The following is a 22,410-nucleotide window of genomic DNA, read 5'->3' as shown; positions in this document are numbered from 1 at the left end:
GACGTTAAAGGGGATATTCAATCAAAAATAAAAATCATCATGTTGTACGTTTCTTCTGTGAAACTCAAAAGGAGATGTTTTGCAGAATTTTTTTAAAACACATGCAGATAATAAACTTTCATGATGATGAAGCGTGACCACGATAGAGATGATAATCGAGACCATACAGATGTTTTAGTTTTTGTCAGAGTATCTGAGGCATGAGCTGTACAAGCCCCGCCCTCTTTTGGGAAGGGGGCGGGGCAGCAGCTCATTTGCATTTAAAGATACATGCACGAAAACAGCGTGCCTTTCCTTCCACTCAAAGATGCGTTTACAACATGGTATAATTAATGATCTGTGGGGTATTTTGAGCTGAAACTTCACAGACACCTGAAACTTGCAGTCAAACCAAAATCTATCCAGAACCGTTCAACATTTCTCACATTATCACAGTTTATTCGCTATAGTTTAGAAAATGGTAATAAAATATTACTGTTTCACAGATGAGATGTTGAATATCTGTCAGCTGTTAAATTTAACTACACAATTAGATAACACCAATTTATTGCTTAATTTTGTTCAGTCTGTGTGTAAAAAGGTCACATTAGCAATTAAAGAAAAAACACTTCAGCAAAACATGATCAGGTCAAAGTATCTGAAAAATATTTGGTCCCAAATTTGTATAAATGTTACTGGTAGTCACTGTATGAATAATGTTTGGGTATAAAATGTCACAGTTTACTTTATTTTGCTATCCTCACTTACATAAATGAACTATAGTGTCCTGCACACACTAGTAAAACATATTATATCTGGTGTCTGAATAATTTTTGGTTTGACTGTATATCACATCTAGTAAAAAGAGGCATGATAGGTCTCCTTTAAATACTCTCTCTGTCGTCTTCCTCAGCGGTGTTCACAGAGGTCCCTCATGACATCTCGGCACAGAGCGGTCAGGACGTGGAGATGGCCTGCTCGTTTCGCGGCGCGGGGTCGCCCTCCTATTCGCTGGAGATCCAGTGGTGGTACATCAGGAACCACAGAGAGTGGACGGACAAGCAGACGTGGACCACCAATCAGGTATGGCGTGAATTATTATTACCTGGACCAGAAAACGTGTTAAAAAAACAAACATTAAAGGAGAAACCCGAAACAAATCTAGAGACCAGGGACTCTTTTCACACCAGATAAGAAGAAACCACTTAGCAACCACCCAGAACACCCTAGCAAATACCCTGTGGAGTGTGTTTCCCGTATTATGACATAACCCGCTGCTTCACTACTATAGTACGATGCATCGTTGAAGAAATCAACTAGCTAGTCACGACTGTTTCCCGAAACCGTATAGTTGCAAATTGGTCGTTCAACCGCGTTAGTTAATGAAGTCACGCAGGTGATGGAGTAATAACTTCTTTTAATGAATCTGTTTGAGATCAAATTAATGCTAGATTTTTTGCTATAAATTACAGACATGGCATCTGAGGACTATTTCTCATTTTTCTCAGTTATTTTGCTTTATTTCCAGATTAAATCATAGACTCGTTCTTACACTAGAGCACGTTCACACATGCGCACTCTTCAAAAACGGTGGTTTAAATCTCTTGACGAACTAAAAGATGTGAATGACATTTGTACTGTATTAATTCTAAATTAAAGACACAGGTTGTACTGAATGTCAGCTTGCTTATTTTCCTCAAGATGAGGATTTATTGAGTCCACACGTCATGCAAACCAGAAACTCTGCTTCTAACCTCCGGTCGAGATCTGTCGTTCCAAGCACAACTTTATGATGTTTGCGAATGTTCGTTAGAATGATGGTTTCGGGAAACACGCTCGTTAAACTGCTGATACCGACGGAACTTGTAAACATAGTTGGCTTACGATGGCTTTCGGGAAACGCACCCCTTTAACACTGGCTTATGTTGAGGATTTAATGCCAATGTGTTGAGAATTAAATCTGATCCAGAAACCAAAGAGTTACTAAGATCATAATCCCAGCGTTCTGTCCCCTTGAGTTCAGCCCTTAACCTCCACGCAGATCTGCCCACAACTACAGCACAGAGAGCGGCTAACCATTACTAACAACACACAGAACAATACGATCCTCAGCGGGCCTGCTGTCACCGGCTGCAATTATGAGCCCGCTTTCTCTCTCGTGCGCGCTCATGCCACTCAAACACTCACACAGACTCCTATTTTAAGAGTCTGAGAGAGAGAGATCGAGGGTTCGGCATCCTGTCCGACACACACACACACACACACACACACACACACACACACACACACACACACACACACACACACGCACACACACACGCACACACACACACACACACACACACACACACACACACACACACACACAGAGTTTAATAACCAGCTGCCACTCAAAGGCTTCAGCTGTGTGTAGAGCTGCACAGCATCACCTGCATGAACACAGACACATCAAACCTGAGAAATTCAATACGTCTGTAGATAAAATATACAGCAGCCATCCAGTCAGTTTAGATGAATGCAGGGTACCCGCGGGGTCTTAAAAGCATTGAAAAAGTCTTAAATTTGATCATCTCAAATTAAGGCCTTAAAAGCCTTGAATTTGGTATACAAGTCTTGAATTTCGTTACAAAGGTCTTAATTTTTTTTTTTTGCCTTTTCTATGATTAAATTCATACCGTAACAAAATTAGCTGTTGTTACTAATGTAGACTTATTAAAAATTAGTCGCGTAACGTTGAGTGCACCTCGCGCTTCACGTCATAGAAGAACGCGCGAAAGCGCGCGCACCCGTTACGATGGTTACTAATCAGAGCTTTTCTGTTAAAAGAGCATGTTTTCTACCCGGTCTTTTCAGTAGTATCTGGCCACAACCATCCACGCGCGCTCTCTCTACATTGTTGAAGAAGCGCGGATGATCTGAAAACACAGACAAGCTGGAGTTCAGCGATCTTCATTTGAGAATATCTGTCACGAGCCGCTTGTGCTGTTTGTGCGACTAAATCTGCGATCAAAATGCAGGCTGATATACAGCAGTGTTTTTAATGTTGATCATTATGCGAGCAAGAATGCAATGTTTCCCAACTATCCACACGATTTCAAATGTGACATTGATTTTATACAACAGTAAAAAAAAAAAAAAAGGGTAACATTAAGTGATGTACTAAATTTTAAACAAAATCTGTGGCTTTGACAAAGACAATGAGTTACCGCCACCTACTGGCGATTTTAATATCATATTTGTATTAATATTAAACGTTTTTTAACATTGAATATTTATTGAACATTGTTTTATTCAAAGCATTATTTATTTTTAAAAGTATTATAAAGGTGAAAAATGAAATGGAAAAATCAAATATTATTTGATTGGCAAATAATATGGCAAATATTGTCCCTTAATGGAAAGATGTGACTGCAGTCGTGGAAGAGTACAGCACGCTAAAAAATTGAAGAACTAAGGAAAAGGGATAGGCCTATGTAGAATTGCACAAGTGCTACTGCTAAAGAGTGCAATGTTAATACAAGTGCAATGTTAGCTTAATTTTAATTTCTCATAAGCTTAATCGAATTGGCCTAGAGAGAATAATTATGACATTTTCTGTCTAAAGACTACATATAAAATAGTTACCAAAATTAAAGTAACTGCAGTTTGACTAAAAGTAATGACTAAAAGTTGACAAAAAATGCAAACACATTTCGTCAACTAAAACTATGAAAGGCAGAATGACTCAAATGTGACTGACCAATAAGCATTTTCGTCTGAAGATGAAGAGTAAGACTAAATCAAAAATGGCTGCCAAAATTAACATTGGCCTACACACGTGCACGCTACAACGCTGCCACGTATGTATTAAATATGACTGATAATTCAAATAAAATGTTTTATTTAATTCAAATAGTCTACTTGTACATAATTATTTTTTAGGGTTTAAAATGTATACAGATTTGACATTTTCCCCTCATACTTCTGTCGGAATTGGTACGAAGTTGGCATTGAATTTCATTTGAAATGGTATTAAAAAGGTCTTAAAAAGCCTTGAATTTAAGTTGGAGGATCCTGGGGGTACCCTGTGAATGACTTTGCATTATATAAACTCTTAAAAATAAAGGTTTCAAGAAGGGGAAGCCATAGAAGAGCCATTCCCCAAAGAACCTTCCAGAACATTCTAAAAATCTAAAGAACCTTTTTCCACAATAAAGAACCTTTTGTGGAATGGAAAGATTCCACGGATGTTAAAGGTTCTTTATGGAACCGTCGGTGCCAGTAAAGAAGCTTTATTTTTAAGAGTGTAGAAAAACATCAAGTAAGTGTCATTTGTTGCAAAGAAAGAAAACACTTGACAAATAGACATTTGAAATCAATCGAATAGGTCAATAGATCTAGGGCCCTATTTTAACGATCTGAAATGCAAGTATCAAATGTGAAAAGCAAGTAACTTTGTGGGCGGGCCTTGGGTGCTGTTGCTATTTTACCGGCGGGATAAATGACTCTTGCGCCTGACGCAAATCTAAAATGTGTTGGTCTGAAGTAGCTTCATTACTCATAGGTGTGGTTTGGGCATAACGTGAAATAAACCAATCAGAGCGACATCTCACATTCCCTTCACAGCCGAGGAGACCGACATTCTCGTCAGGGCCGTAAATCACAGAGAAGTGACATTGGGGATGGAGAAACCCACCCAAATTAGCTTTGGTTAAACAGGCGTATAATAATTTGGGTAAATGTGAAAGCTAGATTTATGCCTATTTTTTCACATCTTCATGGACACAACAATGATTTCCCTCGTGTGGAATATTTTTCCTTGTAATTATGTATAGTTTGCAAAAAAAAACTGCTGCGTCTGTGCCGATGAGAGAAGCAAAGTGTATGTGCGTTGTGTACACGCTACATTATGGCCAAGCATGCGCCCTTAAAATAGCATCTGAACTCGCCACTGACTTTAGACGAGGTTTCTCCTGGTCTGTGGCGGAATTGTTTTCTGAAACGGCAAAATAGCACCAGGGAACGTTTGCGCAAGTTCATTCCCTAATTTACTGACGTGCGTCTGTGGAGGGAAAAGTCCGGTGTGCGCGGGTGCAAAATAGGAATGATACATGCGTCGTGTACAAAGTCAATTGCGCTGGGTGCAAGATAGGGCCCAGAGTGTTTGTGTTTGTGTAGTATTGCAGAAACTGTAATTTGTGTTATATTGATATAAATCATTTTACACTATAAATATTGAAATGGTTTATGCTCACTTTAAAAATCATAATTCACATTTTGGTGACACTTTAGAATAAGGTTGTTTGATTAAGTAAGGGTTAATGCCCGACGAGGTGTCCATTATCAGGTTTTAATGGACGACGGCGAGGCGCGCGTCGGACGGTTGCCTCCGCCAAAGTCCATTAAAACCTGATAATGGACACCTCGAAGGGCATTAACCCGCTTATACCATGGTTACTTACGAAAGAAAGAAATATTTAATCAATTAATAATACTTTAATGTGTTTTAGAGTAAAAATCGTGAGGGTTTTTATTTATTAAGTCGAGCGCACTATTTAATATCTCCCATATACAGGCGTTGCCAAGCAACGTGGCCACAGCGACCCGACCGCAGCAGTTGATCATTGAGTTTGAGCCAGCGCAATCATTTAGAACTGTCATCAGGCAAATTGACGGGACGCCTTTCCTAGGTGTCCATTATCACTTTTTAACGGACACCCTGCAGCCAATCAGAATCGAGTATTCACCCAGACCATGGTATAACATGCGTTAATTCATTAGTTAAACGTACAGTATGGCATTTTTCGCCAATAGGGGTCGCTAACCTATTTACAATAACAAAGGCGTAGATTGATGACGCAACATTTGCTAAGAATTATGGATCTTGTCGTCAACGTCAAGCCGACCGATCTAATAATGTTTATGGATGACTGAATACATTGATGCTTTTATCATGACTGTGATATGAAGCAGTTCGGGATTGCTAAGAGACAGCTATCAGCTCCACACGCGACGCGAGTCCCGCAGATATAAAAGGAATATGGACATTTCATTCTACCAGGTCAGTTTATTAGACAAATTAAACTTGTGAGGTAACGCAGCGCTGTTTCACTTGGTCTAACATTACACTAGCACACTAAACTGCATTTGAATGTGTTGAAATTAATGTGTTAGTTTGTCTGTATGAGACTAGCAGTAAACTAGATCAACATTAGAATAACATACAGATCATATTATAACATTTTATCATTGTTGAACATTGATTAGTTTTATGTAAATGTGCTCACCTGTTTAATAAAGTACATGTAGAAGCGGTCGAAGTCTCGGACGTGGAGCTCTCGTTTATATACTGTCTATTGGAGCTCTCGGCATCTCGAAAACACCGTGCTGATATTGATTCTCATTTTAGTTCTCCTTTTTTTTATCCAAAGTCTGCTTGCCATGGTCCATAATGTTTGAACGAAACAACAACAGTGTGCAGATAGACATTGCGAACTACAAAGTTGTCCGCGTCTGTCGCTTTGGTTACTATCAGAGGGCTCTGGTTCATAGCTCTGGTTGCCATGGCAGCACGAGCGGAAACCAGGGACAACGCGGATATGACGCCATTGGCGGCGACAAAACGGAAATAAAGAAACGGGACGTTTCTCGAATTAAATTACAAATTTCTCCTGGTTTGAAAGTTGTTGGAAACAGTCGGGATAATGAAAGTACACAACAAAAAATATATATATAACATAGATATAGTAATTTTTGCTATTTTTAAAGCAAAAAAGTTACATATTGTGCCTTTACTTAACATGAACTAACAATGAAAAATACTTCTAAAGCATTTATTAATCTCAGTTAATTTCAACATTTACTAATGCATTATAAAAATCAATAGTTGTATCTATTAATATTATTGAATGGTGTGAGCTAACATATATTTTTATTGCCTAACATTAACAAAGATGAATAGATACTGTAACAAATTGGTAGTTAATGTTAGTTAATGCACTTACTAATGTTAATTAACGGGACCTTATTGTAAAGTGTTTCTCATATTTTATGGTGAAATTTCATAGTGAAAGATTGAAAGTCTGGATCCAAGACAAAACAATAAAAATCTAAACATGCAAAAGCAGCAAAAAATTAATAATAAAGGCCTAGTTAAATGTTTTCAAGGCCGTCATATAACAAAAACTCATTGGTTTTAATAAAACCGCTGGGACATAAAGTGGCCAAAGTTGAAGAAACATAAATATGAAGTGAGAACGGGAGAGGATACAGTGGTATTGATGGACTCTGGGGTCTGCGGCAGGTAACAGTCCACATACATTAATCACAACGGTGGAAATAACTGCAGGTTCCCGAGAGAGAGAGAGAGAGAGAGAGAGAGAGAGTGAATGAGTGAGTGGGCGAGATTGCAGTACTTCCTGCTGTGAGCTCAAGATGCTCTTTAATTGGATGAAGGGATGAAAAGAGGGACATGGAGAAACTCTTGCTCACCTTTGCGTCATGTTTTATTCATGAATGGCTCTTGAGGATCAGTTCAGATTCCAGCACTTTATATGCTTGTGTGTTTGAGTGCTGTTCAAATGTCCTTCTGCAAGGTTTGCTTCACTGCATTAAACACACAAATACTGTAGAGCAAGGACTAGATGGCATATTTCAACTGCTTGACTGTTTCATCATCGGAAAATCAACAGTATATTATCACCCAATATACTGTATCTAGTAGGCTAAACCTTATCTAGGCTGTGTGATTATTTAAGTTGTTGCGAATATGTATTATATTAGGGTTTATAAAGTTGGTTGTATAAATTCAGTTTTATCCGCATGCATATACAGTACATCACATGTAAAGAGAAATATACTATATAGCAAATCTCAAGAGCTTGATTGCTTGTATTGTGGAAAAATGTAAAATATATTATTTGTAAGTATCCACCAAAGTAGAAATAAAAGGATCAAAACAAGATAATCATCTTGTTTTTGATGTTAAATAATGCAACAACAAAATAAAATAAAAATGCAACTATCTACAATTACTTATTTAGCCTGATATTTATATTTAGTGTAATATTTTAGTTTGTTGTGTTGAATTTAGTGTGTTTGTGTATTCAGTGTTTATTTTATGCTTGTAGCACTTTGGGGTGAGAATATAAAATAAATATTACAAATAAATCTATTATTATTTATGAGGGTTTCTTTTTTTTTTGTATTTCAGTTTATTTTTTTTTTAGTACATCAAGTAAAACTTTATGAAAATGAATGCTTGTTTCTTTATTTTGTTTTGTTTACAGCTTCATGGATTGCTGATTTAACCTGATATTCATATTAAGTTTAATATTTTAGTCTGTTGTATTATTGTATTAACTGTGTTTGTATATTCTATATTTATTTTATCCTTGTAGCGCTCACTGTGCTGAGAAAATATAATATTTATTAAGGATAAGTTAATAATAAAACAAACCATTTAAAAATAAAAACCTTGAAAATAACACACTTATTAAAAAAAGAGAAAAATATTGAAATGTTTTATTTTTATAGCGGAAAATATGGTCAGAATATGCAGTTATAAATCATAATATGTGGATGTATGACCACGATGTGTCTGGTTGCAGGTGGTGCCGCAGAATGAGATGTCAAAGGATGCCACCAAAATCAGTGTAAGTTTGTGATTTCCTCCTCATTTCCTTCATGAACGTCTCTTTCATGTTTGTTCTCAGCTGTTGTCATCTAAAAGTACATGGTGTGTGTGTGTGTGTGTGTGTGTGTGTGTGTGTGTGTGTGTGTGTGTGTGTGTGTGTGTGTCAGGAGGGCAAATAACTGGAGCATGCAAACACAACATCACACTCGCTTGGGCTAAAGGTGATTTGTTTGCAACTTGCTCGGCTCTTGCTGGTTGAGCCGCTGCAGGCTGTGTGTGTGTGTGTGTGTGTGTTTGTGTGTGTGTGTGTGTGTGTGTGAGACGCAGAAGCCTCCTCACGTTAAAGCAATGCAGGCTTAGAGAGACGCTCACAAACACAGACTGAGATAAAGCGGCTGGGGTTTGTGTTTCAGAGGTGGAGTGTGTGACACGGAACAACAGTTAAACGATAACACACACACACACTCACACACGCCTCATTCTCAGCTGTGATTGTGCTGTAGGTCATCACAACTGTGCTGTTGTCATCCAGACTCACTGCACGACTGTCAGTGTGATATTGCATATAAGCAGTTAATATTGAGTAACGCCTCGGTTACGACTGTAACCTCGGTTCCCTGAAGAGGGAACGAGACGTTGCGTCGAGATGACGGTGTGGGAACGCTCTGCGTGATTGCGTCGTGAAGCACGTGTGAAATCAGTCCAGTGGCGTACAGGTGGGTGACGTCATGGCAGGAAGCTGTAAAGCGCACCCACACCAAACATTGTCTGCGTCTGATAGGTCGAAGCAAGTCGATCACAGTCACGGCAGAAGTATGGCAGGGCGATGCAACGTCTCGATCCCTCTTCAGGGAACCGAGGTTACAGTCGTAACCGTTGCGTCAAGATGTGGGAACGTCTATACCAGCGCCACCACAGTGACCAGTGCCTGTCTTGTATAAAATCAGGCGAGCACAACAAAGACAGAATCACTTGTGACCCAGGGGTGAAGCCCAAAACTAGGCTGTAAACCCGACGTGTGTGTGCGGAAAGGAACATCCCACCGCATCACACACCTCTTGTAGGGATACCCCTAATGCAAGGCTACAAAGCAAAGGCTACAGTTGAGAGACCTGAGTCTATGAGTTGGGAACCCACACTTCTAATAACTCTGTTGTCCAGAACTCCCGGGAGTAGAACAATCAGGGAAACCATGTACAGATATGAGCACAACCCTCGAGTTCCCTTGAGCTGACCGTGCATGCTCTACTCCCAAACAAACAACACATGAATCGCGTGTATCGTAATGAAGCGAGGGCAGGGAGGAACACACGATCCAAAACGCTGTTTGCTCGCCATTATACTCCTGTCTAGATATGTAATATGCTTGTGGACAAACAACAACAGACATAGACAGTTTCACACAGAGCGCTTGCTGAAGAAGTGTGGGTGTGCTTTATAGCTTCATCACCCACCTATACGCCATTGGACTGATTTCACACGTGCTTCACGACCCAATCACGCAGAGCGTTCCCACAGTGTCAATCTCGACGCAGCGCCAGTTCCCTTGAAAGGGAGCTGAAATTTCAGACATGCTTTTTCAATAATGTTTGTTTAAATTGTGCTCCACTAAATTTAAATATTCCCAAAAGAAGCCAATACAGGATCATGGATTGTAATTCTGTGTTGCAACTTACACGATCATACTGCAGGTTATGGCTTGTAATGCCGCTTGTCAGATCAGTGGAAACATCTTAGAGGGTTGCACAATTTGTGATTTACACTTTATTTTGATTTCAATAAAAGTTTTTTAATTATTATTTTATGATCCGAACCCTTGGGTCCTCAGGATTGCATCCAGATAGTCCCCATGAGCATGTCTGATCGAGGACGAGTGCACAGTCTGCTCATACGGGGCTTTATTAACGTCAACTAGTGACTGAAGCAACGCGTCGACTAGACAAATCTGAGAATGTGTAGCTTTGCAGGTAGAGTAAGATCTTCAGTGTGTGCGTGTGTGTGTGTGTGTGTGTGTGTGTGTGTGTGTGTGTGTGTGTGAGAGTGTGTTTGTGTGAGCGTGTTAGAGAATGTGTGTGTGAGAGTGTGTGTTAGAGAGTGTGTGTGTGTGTGATTGTGTGTATGGGAGTGTGTGAGTGCATGTGTGTGTGTTGTGTGTGAGTGTGTAATAGGGAGAGAGTGTGTGTGTTTGTGTGTGAATAAATCAAAGCATCTCTCTCTGCTACTCCATAAAATATTCACAAGGACATTTGCTTCCACTGAATGCAGAGCTGTTGATCAGAGACTGGAGACTCACTGGAAACCAGTCGCTGGCGTTCACTGGAATCCAGCATGACCTTCACCATTACGTTGTTTTCAGCTCTTGTAGATTTAGCTGTGATGTTATTTCTGATCCTAGTGAAGCTGATGGCTAGAGTGTTTGTTTGTTACCATCCTCGACATATGTAACGCTGTTGAAACGAGTTGATGTAAGTGTGTTTGAGTGTGTGCATGTGGGTTTGTGAATGTATGTTTATTTATCCACCTGATCCACACTCAATCTGCTTCACTGGCAGACGCTTTATTGAGCGCCTGGACCCGCTGGGAACGCTGACCGCTTTACACAGAGATTGTCCTGTTGTCTGTTTTTCAGAGAGAGAGAGAGAGAGCTGTTGAGTGAATGTCTCTCATCCGTCTCTGCGGTTTCACGTCTGCTTCTCACTGATGCATTTCACTCTCACACTGCATTCACTTCCGCTAGGAATTCACCCATTTACTCATTTAGCAGACGCTTTTATCCTAAGCGACTAACAACTGAGCAATTTATCATAAAGAGGCAATAAACACAAGAAGTGCGGGTAATACAAAGTTTCAGACATCATTTAGAAGCTCGAACAGGGAGAGATTAAGGTCAAAACATTGGGAAGATTTTTTTTTTTTTAGAAGGATGCAGTAAAAGGCTTTTTCAGCTGTTTCTTGAATATTCTGCATTCAGGATAGGGTTGGGAAGATCATTTGTGACCCTGGATCACAAAACCAGTCACATGTCGCACGGGTATATTTGTGGCAATAGCCAACAATACATTGTATGGGTCAAAATGATCGATTTTTCTTTTATGACAAAAATCATTAGGATATTAAGTAAAGATCTTGTTCCATGAAGATATTTAGTAAATTTCCAATCGTAAATATATAAAACATTTATTTTTGAGAGTGAATGCAGCACAATCGTGAACAGAAATGAACAACTTTAAAGGAGATTTTCTCAATGTTTTGATTTTTTTGCACCCTCAGATTCCAGATTTTCAATAGTTGTATCTCGACCAAATATTGTCCTATCCTAACAAACCATACATCAATGGAAAGCTTATTTATTCAACTCTCGGATCATGTATATATCTCAATTTAAAAAAAAAAACCCATATGACTGGTTTTGTGGGCCAGGGTCACATTTCACCAGTAGGGATGGGCGATATACTATATCACAATATTTTCTGGTATTTATTGTTCTAACGATATCTATGAAGATATGAATATAGTCCCATTCACCACTGTTTTTGGCTACAAGTGATAGCTGCATTCTTGAGAGCCTCAGAAACACAAACATCGATCTAAAGTAAAACGTACCCATATCAAATAGGCTCCTATAATATACCAGTTACATAAAAGAATTAAACAAAACAGTAAAATACAAACACCAGCCCTTGCGGAAATGGAAAAGTTGCAGATAGGCTATACGTTTCTTCTGTGAAAGTGCAGATAATGTTTAAATCGTGCAACTGTACTGAAAACCAGCACACAATAATAATCAATTACAAATTTGAACTGTACAAAACTAACAATAAAACTGATAAAATACTACTACTAGTACTACTACGAATTCTACTACTAAAAACAATATAAAGCGCACTAAGCATGATGAGCTGCTGGGTTCATGAATATTAATCACGTCTGCATTGGCGCATTAGTTTCTGCTTGCTCATAAAGGCTGAATAATTCCAAATGAACTGCATTATTTTTACTAAAAAATATAGCAAAGAATATCGTTTACATGTAGCACGTCAATTCTGCGTTGTGTGTAAGACTCTCTTGCTCTCTCTTTGAGTGTGTGAGAAACACTAGTGTTTACTGCGCGTCAGATACACTGCATTCATTGGGATGAACTGTGAACTTAACGGAGAGCGAAACTCTCACGCGCATTCGGCAAGTGAAAATATGGATGTTATAATTAGAGATGCACCGATATGAAATTTCTCAGCCGATACCGATAGCTGATTATTCAGAATGATATCGGCTGATACCGATAGTTTGTTTTTTCTTATGGATAAAAAATCTCTCCCAAACAATGCTGCACACTATACAGGGAACCCTCTCATTTGGTACACTATAATATTAGAGGTTAAAATGAACAACAGAGATATTATATTCAACTGCCATTTATTTCCACATACAATATTTACACTCAAATAAAAGCACTTGTCTTCATGGCAAATTTATTCAATCATACAGATATAATTACCTGTATATAAGCTCTTCTAGTTTTTTTTTTTTTTAAAAGCTGACTAACAAACGAGTGACTTTCCTGAGGTAAAAGCAACATTAAGTGACGTTGTTCAGAAGCTGTTTTATTGACATCTCTCCACGGTTGAAACACTGATTGAGTGATTACATGATTTCGGCAAGTTGTACTGTAACTTTCAACATACCTTCTGATATTCATGCATATTTTATAGATATGATTTGGTTAAAGTGGAAGAAGAGACTCACGCTGCTGCTTGAACTGAGGCGCAGTGATCTCAATCACATTTAAGAGCGTCAAAAAGCTATTTATTGATTTTAATATCGTGATAAAAAGGACAGAATTTGAAAGATAACACTTTGTTTATTTTTAGAAGTAACAAAACATAGAGCTATTTGCCATAATCGGATGAGAGGCGCGCTACAAATGATGTTTAGTATAGGGAAAAACTGCAAATCTGGCAACCCTGGCTTGAACTACGGGTGCTTCATCGGGTCAGAGCCTGCTTTTATGTAATTGTTTTTAGCTGTTAATTCTTTATTGTCGCATTAACTTGCCTTAACTAACTCAACACGAGAGATTTCTGTCGGTTGCTGTCGGTCATGTTTTTCTGCACCCTTTTGATTGACAGGATATAATCGGCTAGCCTGGGTTTCCCCATGATGCCTTGAGCACAGCTCGATTTTATTCACGCTGCTAGGCAGCCTGGACACCATGGACCAGATTTTCATTCGTAGAGCCCAATAAACGGCTCTGGGCATTCATAAACCACGCCTCAAATAGGAGAAAATGAACATGTGGTTCCCAGACCACGTCTCAATGAGAAGAGGTCTGACGTTAGCCAGGATAATAATCGGCACTGATCATCGGCTGTTTTTAAACTATTGCCCGATGGCCGATAGTAAAAAGAATTGCTTTTATCGGCCCATACCGATTTTTGGCCGATACATCGATGCATCTCTAGTTATAATATTCAACCTGTTCCAGATTGTAGAGCTAGTTCATCGTTTAGCGAAAGACGTCATCAACTAGGCTCTATCGTTATTATCGCGAGAAAACCAATTCTTATCGTGAAGAGAATGTTTACCGGTATATCGCAAACGATAATATATCGCCCATCCCTATTCACCAGCAAGAAACTAAACGAAAACATTCTGGGAAGTGATTTTGTGGCTCTCAGCGTCGCTGGCTTCTAGAGGGCGTAGAGATTCATGAGGAGGTGTAGAGCCTGTGGCCGTTCTGCAAGCTTCAATCTCATCAAATTCAACCAGAAGCCAGCGCACAGAGATAAACAGAAGTGCGATGTGAACTCTCTTGGGCTCAATGAAAAACACTGGTGCTGCTGCGTTCTGGTTCATATGTAGAGGATTGTATTGTTTTGTAAGAAGAGCATTGTAATAGTCCAGCCTAGAGATGACCAGGTCTTGGACAAGAAGTTGTGTTTCATGGGCCTGATCTTCCTGATGTTGTGCAGTGCAAACCTGCATGATGGAGCTGGCCCTGCAGTGTGGTCTGTGAAGGTCAGCTGGTCATCAAAGATCACCTCAAGATTTCTGACCGAACTTGATGGGATTATCATTGAAAGATGGTGAAATTGGTTGCAGGGAAGCCGAGATGCTCCTCTTTGTAAGGTTGCACTGATGCATCTCACTGCACATTCACACTGGCCTTTTACTACAATCAGTAATTTCCAATATGCAAATTGAATTTATATAGTGTATATATATAAACAGAATATTGCAAAACAGTTGGCAAATAATTAACTATAAATAAAAATATTTATTAACATTTACATTTAATTGTAGATATTTGGAAAAAAAATAGGATTTATTTTTTCATAATTTATTTTAATCTTTAAATTTTTTGTAATTTATTTTTGAATAAAATATTTATAAACATTATTTGTGGTATTTTATTTGCATTTCCCATACAGCATTACAAATAAAGATATTTTAATATTTTTTTAGGATTTCTTTTTTCATAATTTCTTTTAATCTTTTCATTTTTCATAATTTATTTTTTTAAAAAACATTTATTAACATTTTAGGTATTATTTGCATTTTCCATCCAACATTAGAAAAAAAAATATTTGAATATTTTTGGCTGATTTATTTTTTCATAATTTATTTTAATCTTTAAATTGTTTCATAATTTATTTTTGAATAAAATATTTATTAACATTTACATTTAAATTTTTGGTATTTTATTTGCATTTCTCATCCAGCATTTTTTATGCAATATCCTAGCCTGGTTAAAACCAGACCCTTCTCAGTTGAAACTGAGTGAAGGGTCTGGGGAAGCTATGTAGACGAATCATTTCCAAAGGGGCGTCACCAACCGGCGTAGCTCAGCTTGATTGACAGGTGATCTGACCAATCATACTTCGCCATCCGCCATTTTGTCCGACAAAGCAGTCAGGAGAGTAGATTAACATAGGAGGATTTGAACTTGAAAAACGGAGTGTATTGACGCCTTTCCGTGGTTAAAACAACATTCCTTCTTATGTTTGTTCATGTTTATTTGAGGCTATAAATTAACTAGAAGGAAGAGATGATCGGTTCACAAGAACAGCTTTAACTGATGCTCTACAGCGATCTGTCACGGCACATTAAAGAGCAACAAAACGGTATTTATTGTTTAAATTTCTTTTAAAAAATGACCAAATTTGTAAGCTGAGACTTTGTTTAATATGTTTAATATCAAACGTAACCGAAAAGTAGCCTGCTCTGTCCTGTCTGCCAGCGTGTTGTCAGTCTCCTCTCTGCTCCGCAATGTATTTTTCACTGCGTGAGAACTCCTTCTGCGTCGCTGCGCTGTCGTCATCATGTAAATCCCTCCCCAAACGTTTCTGATTGGTGCCGCGATTTCAGCGGCACAGTAATGAGTTTGAATGGGCTCTTCTCCAGACTATCCTGAAGAGAGAATTGAAATTCGCCGGAAGTAGTCTGGTGTTTTCCCAGGCTAGCAATATCCCAAAATATGCATAAAAATATGTGGAAGAAAGCCCAGTTATTGACTCCGCTGCTTCCTTGCACTACTCTCAGCTGTTTTTGTGTGTAAAAAAACTAAACAATTTGTTACAAAACAATTAGTAAATTAAGCAGTATTTTTCTATGCAATGAGTTCAAGAAAATCCTTTTTTAATGCAAATGTTAGAAATTTGATTTGGATTTTGCTGTTTCCATTTCTTTTTTATGCAATATACCAAAATTTGCACACACAAAAAATACATGGATGGAGACCCGGTCTTCAGTGCTGCGTGTCACTGTCTCTCACTGTCTCTCACTGCTGCTCATCACTGCCAAACACTGATGCATTTCACTGGCCCCGTCCCAAACGCTGTCCTAAATCCCTGGAGTCCACACTTCAGTGACATGATGCCGCATAGTTGTCCACTATGGAGTGTGTTTGAGACAGAGCCACAGTCTCGCTGCCTCACATTACATCTACTGTAGCGTTTCATGATGATCCACACTGGAGCTCTGATGTTCAGGAGCCCATTGAAGCCTGCAAGACATGACAATGAGTGCTATAGGAACTTAAAAACAAGCATTTCATTATCAAATGCAGAGGTTTATTAGATTTGTGAGTTCACATGCTTTATTGCATTTAAGGCAAGACACTACATTTAATCATTCAGCATCACCATACTTCCCAATTCATTAATCACAGTACATTAAGACAGTTGTATTGTGTTGCAAGTTCTCTGAAATGTTCAAATATGCAAATTAGGCTTTATATGATTAAATATGCATACATTTGCAGAATAGAAATGTGAACATTGGATTAAGCAACAGTAATCCCCTCAGTAAAAGCCTTCAGAATATAGATAGGAATAAATCTGTAAAGTTTGGTGTAAGTGCTGCAGAAGTGCAGCTTAAAAAAGTTTTTTAACCCTTTAAATATATGTATCGTAATTGAAATCTACAGACTCTAATAAATAAAGTGTAAATAAACACTTAAAGGGATAGTTGAAGGAACTTTTTGTCATAATTTACTCACCCTCGAGTTGAATTTCTTTCTTCTTCTGAACACAAAAGAAGATATTTTGAATAATATGGGTAAACAAACAGTGGATGGTATCCATTGACATCTATGGTATATGAAAAAAATACTATGGAAGTCATTGGGGTCCATCATGTGTTTGATTAACGACATTCTTCAAAATATCTTCTTTTGTGTTCAGAGGAAAAATATTCATACAGGTTTGGAACAACTTGAGGGTGAGTAAATGACAAAATTTTCATTTTTGGGTGAACTGTCCCTTTAAATGTGAATTTTAGATATTTTCTTTCCACTATTTGAAAGCTAAATGGCCTAAAATCTCAAAAACAATGGTTTTGCCTGTAGTGTCTCTCCTTAAATGTTCTCAAAAAGCTTCTCTTTTCTAAAATATGTTGCACGTTTTGACCTCCTAGTCATCTCTGCTTCAGCCCAAATCAGTCGGAGTCTGTTTTAAATCAGCGTTTTCGAGCCTGATTCATGATTTAATACCCTGACCGATCATTTTCAACCCTCTGACCAGTTCTCCTGTCCGTTTCTCCGCAGGTGGTGAAGGTCGCCGGAAGCAACATCTCCCACAAGCTCCGACTGTCCAACGTGAAGCCGTCAGACGAGGGCACGTACGAATGCCGCGTCATCGACTTCAGCGACAGCAAGCTACGTCACCATCGCGTGCGGGCGTACCTGCAGGTGGAGCGCGCGGATCCTCCGTCCCACCAGGGGGCGACGTCACAAGAGGACGTCCTGCAGTCTGAGCACCACAAGCACCAGCCGGCCCATCACGCTCACCACAAACCCGGCCGAGAGCTCAGGAAGAGGTCCGCTGATGATAGTACCGTTGACTGCACGGAGAGCTGTGCACTTTAGGTTCCTCTTATCTTTACTTACTACCCAACCCGCGCACCCGTACACCCACATCATTCCTTACACCGACCCCTGAAGTTGAGATAGTTCATCCAAAAATGAAAACATTCTCACATTTTCTCTCCTACATGTCGTTCAATTTCAATTCCTTTTATTGTCATTGCAGGAATTATACAGTTAAATTAATTAGCAAACCTTTACGGTGCATCCACACATGACAACACAACAACAATACTTAAGACACAATAAATGTAACACACGACAATACAGAAACTTGACAGTTTCATGTAAAGATATTGCACATTGTTGTCACAAAGTGACCCTAACTGTAATTATGATTAATGCAATTGAATCATGACTATTCAAGGTGTAATCAAAAGTTCGTTGATAAATTCCAAACCAAGAAGCCAAGGCGTCTCGATCGCCCCCCTGGTGGCTGGTCCCAGTATAGGTCGTAAACCATGTAATGTAATGGACGAGTCAATGGACGTGAGGCAAACTTAATCAAATTACACTTCAAATCAATTTTTTCCAAAGATGTTTTCTATCATTTTAGGTAGTTTTTATCATGCTGATGTAAGTTTAAGTGTTCGTTTAAGTTTGGTTTTAGTTCGTTATTTGTGACCCTGGACCACAAAACCAGTCACATGGGTCATTTCTTTGAATGATGTGTGGTTTGTTAGGATACAACTATTGGTCGAGATAACTATTTGAAAATCTGGAATCTGAGGGTGCAAAAAAATTTAAACATTGAGAAAATCTCCTTTAAAGTAGTTCATTTATGTTGGCGATTGTGCTGCATTCACTCACAAAAATAAATGTTTTATATATTTACAGTAGGAAATCTACAAAATATCTTCATGGAACATGATCTTTACTTAATAGCCTAATGATTTTTGGCATAAAAGAAAAATCGGTCATTTTGACCCATACAATGTATTGTTGGCTATTGCCACAAATATACCCATGCGACATGTGACTGGTTTGTTGCTATAAAAACAGGGCGTGACGTCATGATTGACAGCTGTGATTGACAGCTTCTCTAAACGAAGTCACTGAGGCACCAACTGACTTTTTTGGGGATTTTCGGGAGGAGATTGGAGCTTTAACTTTAATTTCTACATTTCCGTAACTGTTTATTTGACACTGACACAATGAGTTGCTCTGCAGTAAACTGTACTAACGGCTTTCTACGAGAGTGAGGGCGGGACCTTGATATCGCAACTCCACACACACTCACTACTGCGCAGAATCAGATCCCAAATCTGCGCAAGATGTAAGCGCCATATTGGGACATTGGCGGCTTCACTTTTCTACAATGGAAGAGAGTGAAGGTGCTTCGTCCATCTTTTTTTTTACAGAATATGTTCCACACCCATATGACCGACTTTCTTATGTAAAAACAAAATAAAACATTTAGGGCCGGATTTACTAAACACGGCAATTTAGCGTGCGAGCGCAATCCCATAAAAGTGCAGATGGGAGTGGAAAGTTCTGCGCGTGATCTACTGACGACGAGCAAATTAAGGAAAACAGACAGAGCCGGATAATTTCCATAATGACCCAACACATCTACCATGAGCTGCGCAAATCAGCGTCTGGTTTAAGACATGGTTTTTTGAGGGGTAAATAATGGCGGAAACACCAGTCAATTGACTAGCGCAAACCTTAGTAAATCACCTTACATGATTCATTTAAAGGTGCTTAAGCGATGTCACACGTTTTTTAGGCCGAACATTTTTTGTCACATACACAGGATGAAAGGAGGGAAGGTCGAGCTAGCCTCCGTTTTGTTTGACAATACTTCGAACGTCAACAAGAAGTGACGTCACCCACCTGTTCACACCTTTTCAGCGCAAATTTTTTCTTTTCTTTATTAAATCTTGACTGCACTGCCGTAAGCTAAGTAAATCTGGCCCTTAAGCTTTTTAGAGCTTTATTTCAGTTTCATATAGTTTAGTATTTGTCCTTTATTTTATTGTATTATCCCCTGGTCAGTGGCTACTTTCAAAGAGCAGATTAAAAAGAAAGTGAGTCAAGTAGGTTTGAACATGAGGGTTGAGAGAATAAATAAAAAACAAATTTTAATTTTCGAGTGAACTATCACTATATCAACTGATGTATATTTCTGTATAAAACCGAAGGTAGATATCTGTTCACAACAGCGAGTGCATGTGACAACCGTTTCTAATTATATTTGCCAATGAGCAAAAAAACAAATTGGACTGTTGATTTAAACTCTTTGGTCTTTCTTAGTTTGCTCAGATTCATGGTTTTGATACGACGTAGACGGCTAGAAGCGTCAGAACAAACGTGAATGTTTGAAATATTCTTCATCAGGTCTAAACTATGACATTTACATGCTGTAATATTACTATCATTGTTTACATGTATAATGTTACAGGCACCAGTCTGAGGGGTTTTCTGGACTGGCATCACCATTGGCACAAGTGCGATTTAATAGGTGCCAGCTTTTGCAAATATGTTTCATAAAGCTTTTCTGTCAATAGAAGGATGGTGCACACACAATATTACAATGTTTTGTGGTTTTTATGCAGCTTTAAAAGATCTTGAAAACACTCACAGTATGTTCAATGGTATTAATGACTGCTTCGTTTCTGGTTTCTTTGATTTTTATGGTTTGATTCAATAGTTTTTTTTTTGTTTCTGGAAGTAATACATGTACAGATTGTGTATATTACAATAGGCTACTCCTACAAAAGACTGGTTTCACCTTCAATGTATGCCTTTATGAAATAAATAAAAACATTGTACATTGATCATATATCTTTGTGTCCTTTTAATACATGATTTTTCTTGTTCTATTTTTTTTTAAATAGTGTTAAGTACTAAGCTATTCAACCAGACATTGTTTTGAAATCTTTTAAAAAAGGCGCCATTTAGCGTGACGTCATATCGTGTCCGTTGGATATCGTTTAGTGACGCATTGGCACGCAATCTGAGCTCAATTATTTGACTAATAAGAGACAATGATTGGTCAACCTGCAAAATTAGCGTTTTTGTAAAAACAGAAGATGCTCTTCTAGCCTGCACGTAACAAGTGTTAAAAGTTTTAGATATTCGTAAATGACAAGTTCCAGAAGGAAGCAAAGAGTTTCTCAGGAGTTTCGAAACAGTATTTGGGAGGCTACATATCTTCCAATGGTAAGCCAAATGTTTATGAGTTGTTTCGAGATCAACATGTTCGCAGTGTGCAAAATTGTATAGGCTTAGCTACACAACACTACATGTTTTATGTGTGCGCACGTGGCGTAAAGGCAAGGTTGTTGAAGGATGCTGTTTTGTATTTGCTACAGATACATGTAGGGCTCTCATTCAAATAGATAAGTTTAACTTTTGTTTTTTCAACTAATTTTGTTGTCTCTTATGCTTGCTAATTAAATTCACTTTCAAGTACAACCACATTAAAAGTAGGCTACTTTCACGCCAAATACCAGGCCGTAAATTTAGGTAGGACAGATTCTGGTTCTTAGCGCTATAGTTTCTGATAAACATTTTGTAAACTTTATATTGTAATAGCTGAACACACGCACACACACTTTTGACAGAGGTTGCGTAATTCAGCCTGAGGGTGGCGCTCTAATGTTGATTGACAGATTTATATACGACACAGAACGCTATAGAATCGCCTTAATGTACAAGTCTGGTGACGAAACACTGCGAAAATATAATTAAAAAAAATTTTAGACAACATGAGCTGTGGATTTATATAGCTTTTTAATCACGGTCAGTCCATCCCTCACACAGCCTCTCGTCATGGCGCTGCTCTGAATAAGGTCTATGGCTCTCTATAGCTCGCTGCAGTTCCATTTTTCACCACAGATTTACATTGGAAAACAGGGGCGCTGTAGAGCTGAGGAGGACTCGGCCACCCGCTTACCCTCAGTATCGGTAAATTATCCAGTTAAGACTTAAAATAGTCTAGAAAATCCGAAAATATTTGTTACATAATTCTGAACACATTTACAATTCATTATTGATTAAGTCTATATAGAGGTTGTTTTAGATGAGTATTTTTGGTGGGGCTCTGCTTCACCTGCCCTAACAGACTGCCAAGTACCATAACGTGTAAAAACAACAACAACATTGCTCTCTCTAATTAGAAAACACCCCAACTATAACGATAACGACAGAGCAAGGATACCATTTGAGTCATTTTTGGGATTTTTCCCCCCAAACTGTTGAAAGATTAAACGTGGACAGTCCATCAAAATCCATTCAATTTTAAAGCATGCAGCGAGAACAACTGAAGTGCACTTTGAATAACCAATACATTATCGTTTAGTTTATCGTTCTTGATGTTAAAGGGCAACATGGTGGCTTAATTGCTTAAAGTCCCCCTGTGGTGAAAATCCAGCTTTTAATGTTGTTTATATGTCTATGTGGTGTTTTTAATATGCTTTTAAGACAAATCATGTGTAAATTCATAAGTCAA

At 38.5% G+C, this 22,410-nt stretch overlaps 1 protein-coding gene across 1 annotated transcript in view; it reads left to right on the top strand.

Moving 5' to 3' along the window:
* Positions 1-17,957, top strand: part of vstm2la (V-set and transmembrane domain containing 2 like a) — a gene marked incomplete at both ends in the record, with an annotated part of 66,210 nt that extends 48,253 nt beyond the window's left edge. The window contains 3 exons of the mRNA XM_081386123.1: positions 893-1,062; positions 8,568-8,612; positions 17,637-17,957. Of these exons, the coding sequence (XP_081242249.1) occupies positions 893-1,062; positions 8,568-8,612; positions 17,637-17,957 (536 nt within the window). The remainder of the gene's footprint in view (positions 1-892; positions 1,063-8,567; positions 8,613-17,636) is intronic.
* Between the last annotated feature and the right edge of the window lie 4,453 nt (positions 17,958-22,410).

The sequence above is a fragment of the Scardinius erythrophthalmus genome, assembly GCF_964197995.2.
Source record: "Scardinius erythrophthalmus genome assembly, chromosome: 15".
In the NCBI taxonomy this organism is placed as follows: Eukaryota; Metazoa; Chordata; class Actinopteri; order Cypriniformes; family Leuciscidae; genus Scardinius; species Scardinius erythrophthalmus.
Note: the sequence above shows the minus strand (reverse complement) of the source record. Positions and strands in the feature narration are given on the sequence as shown.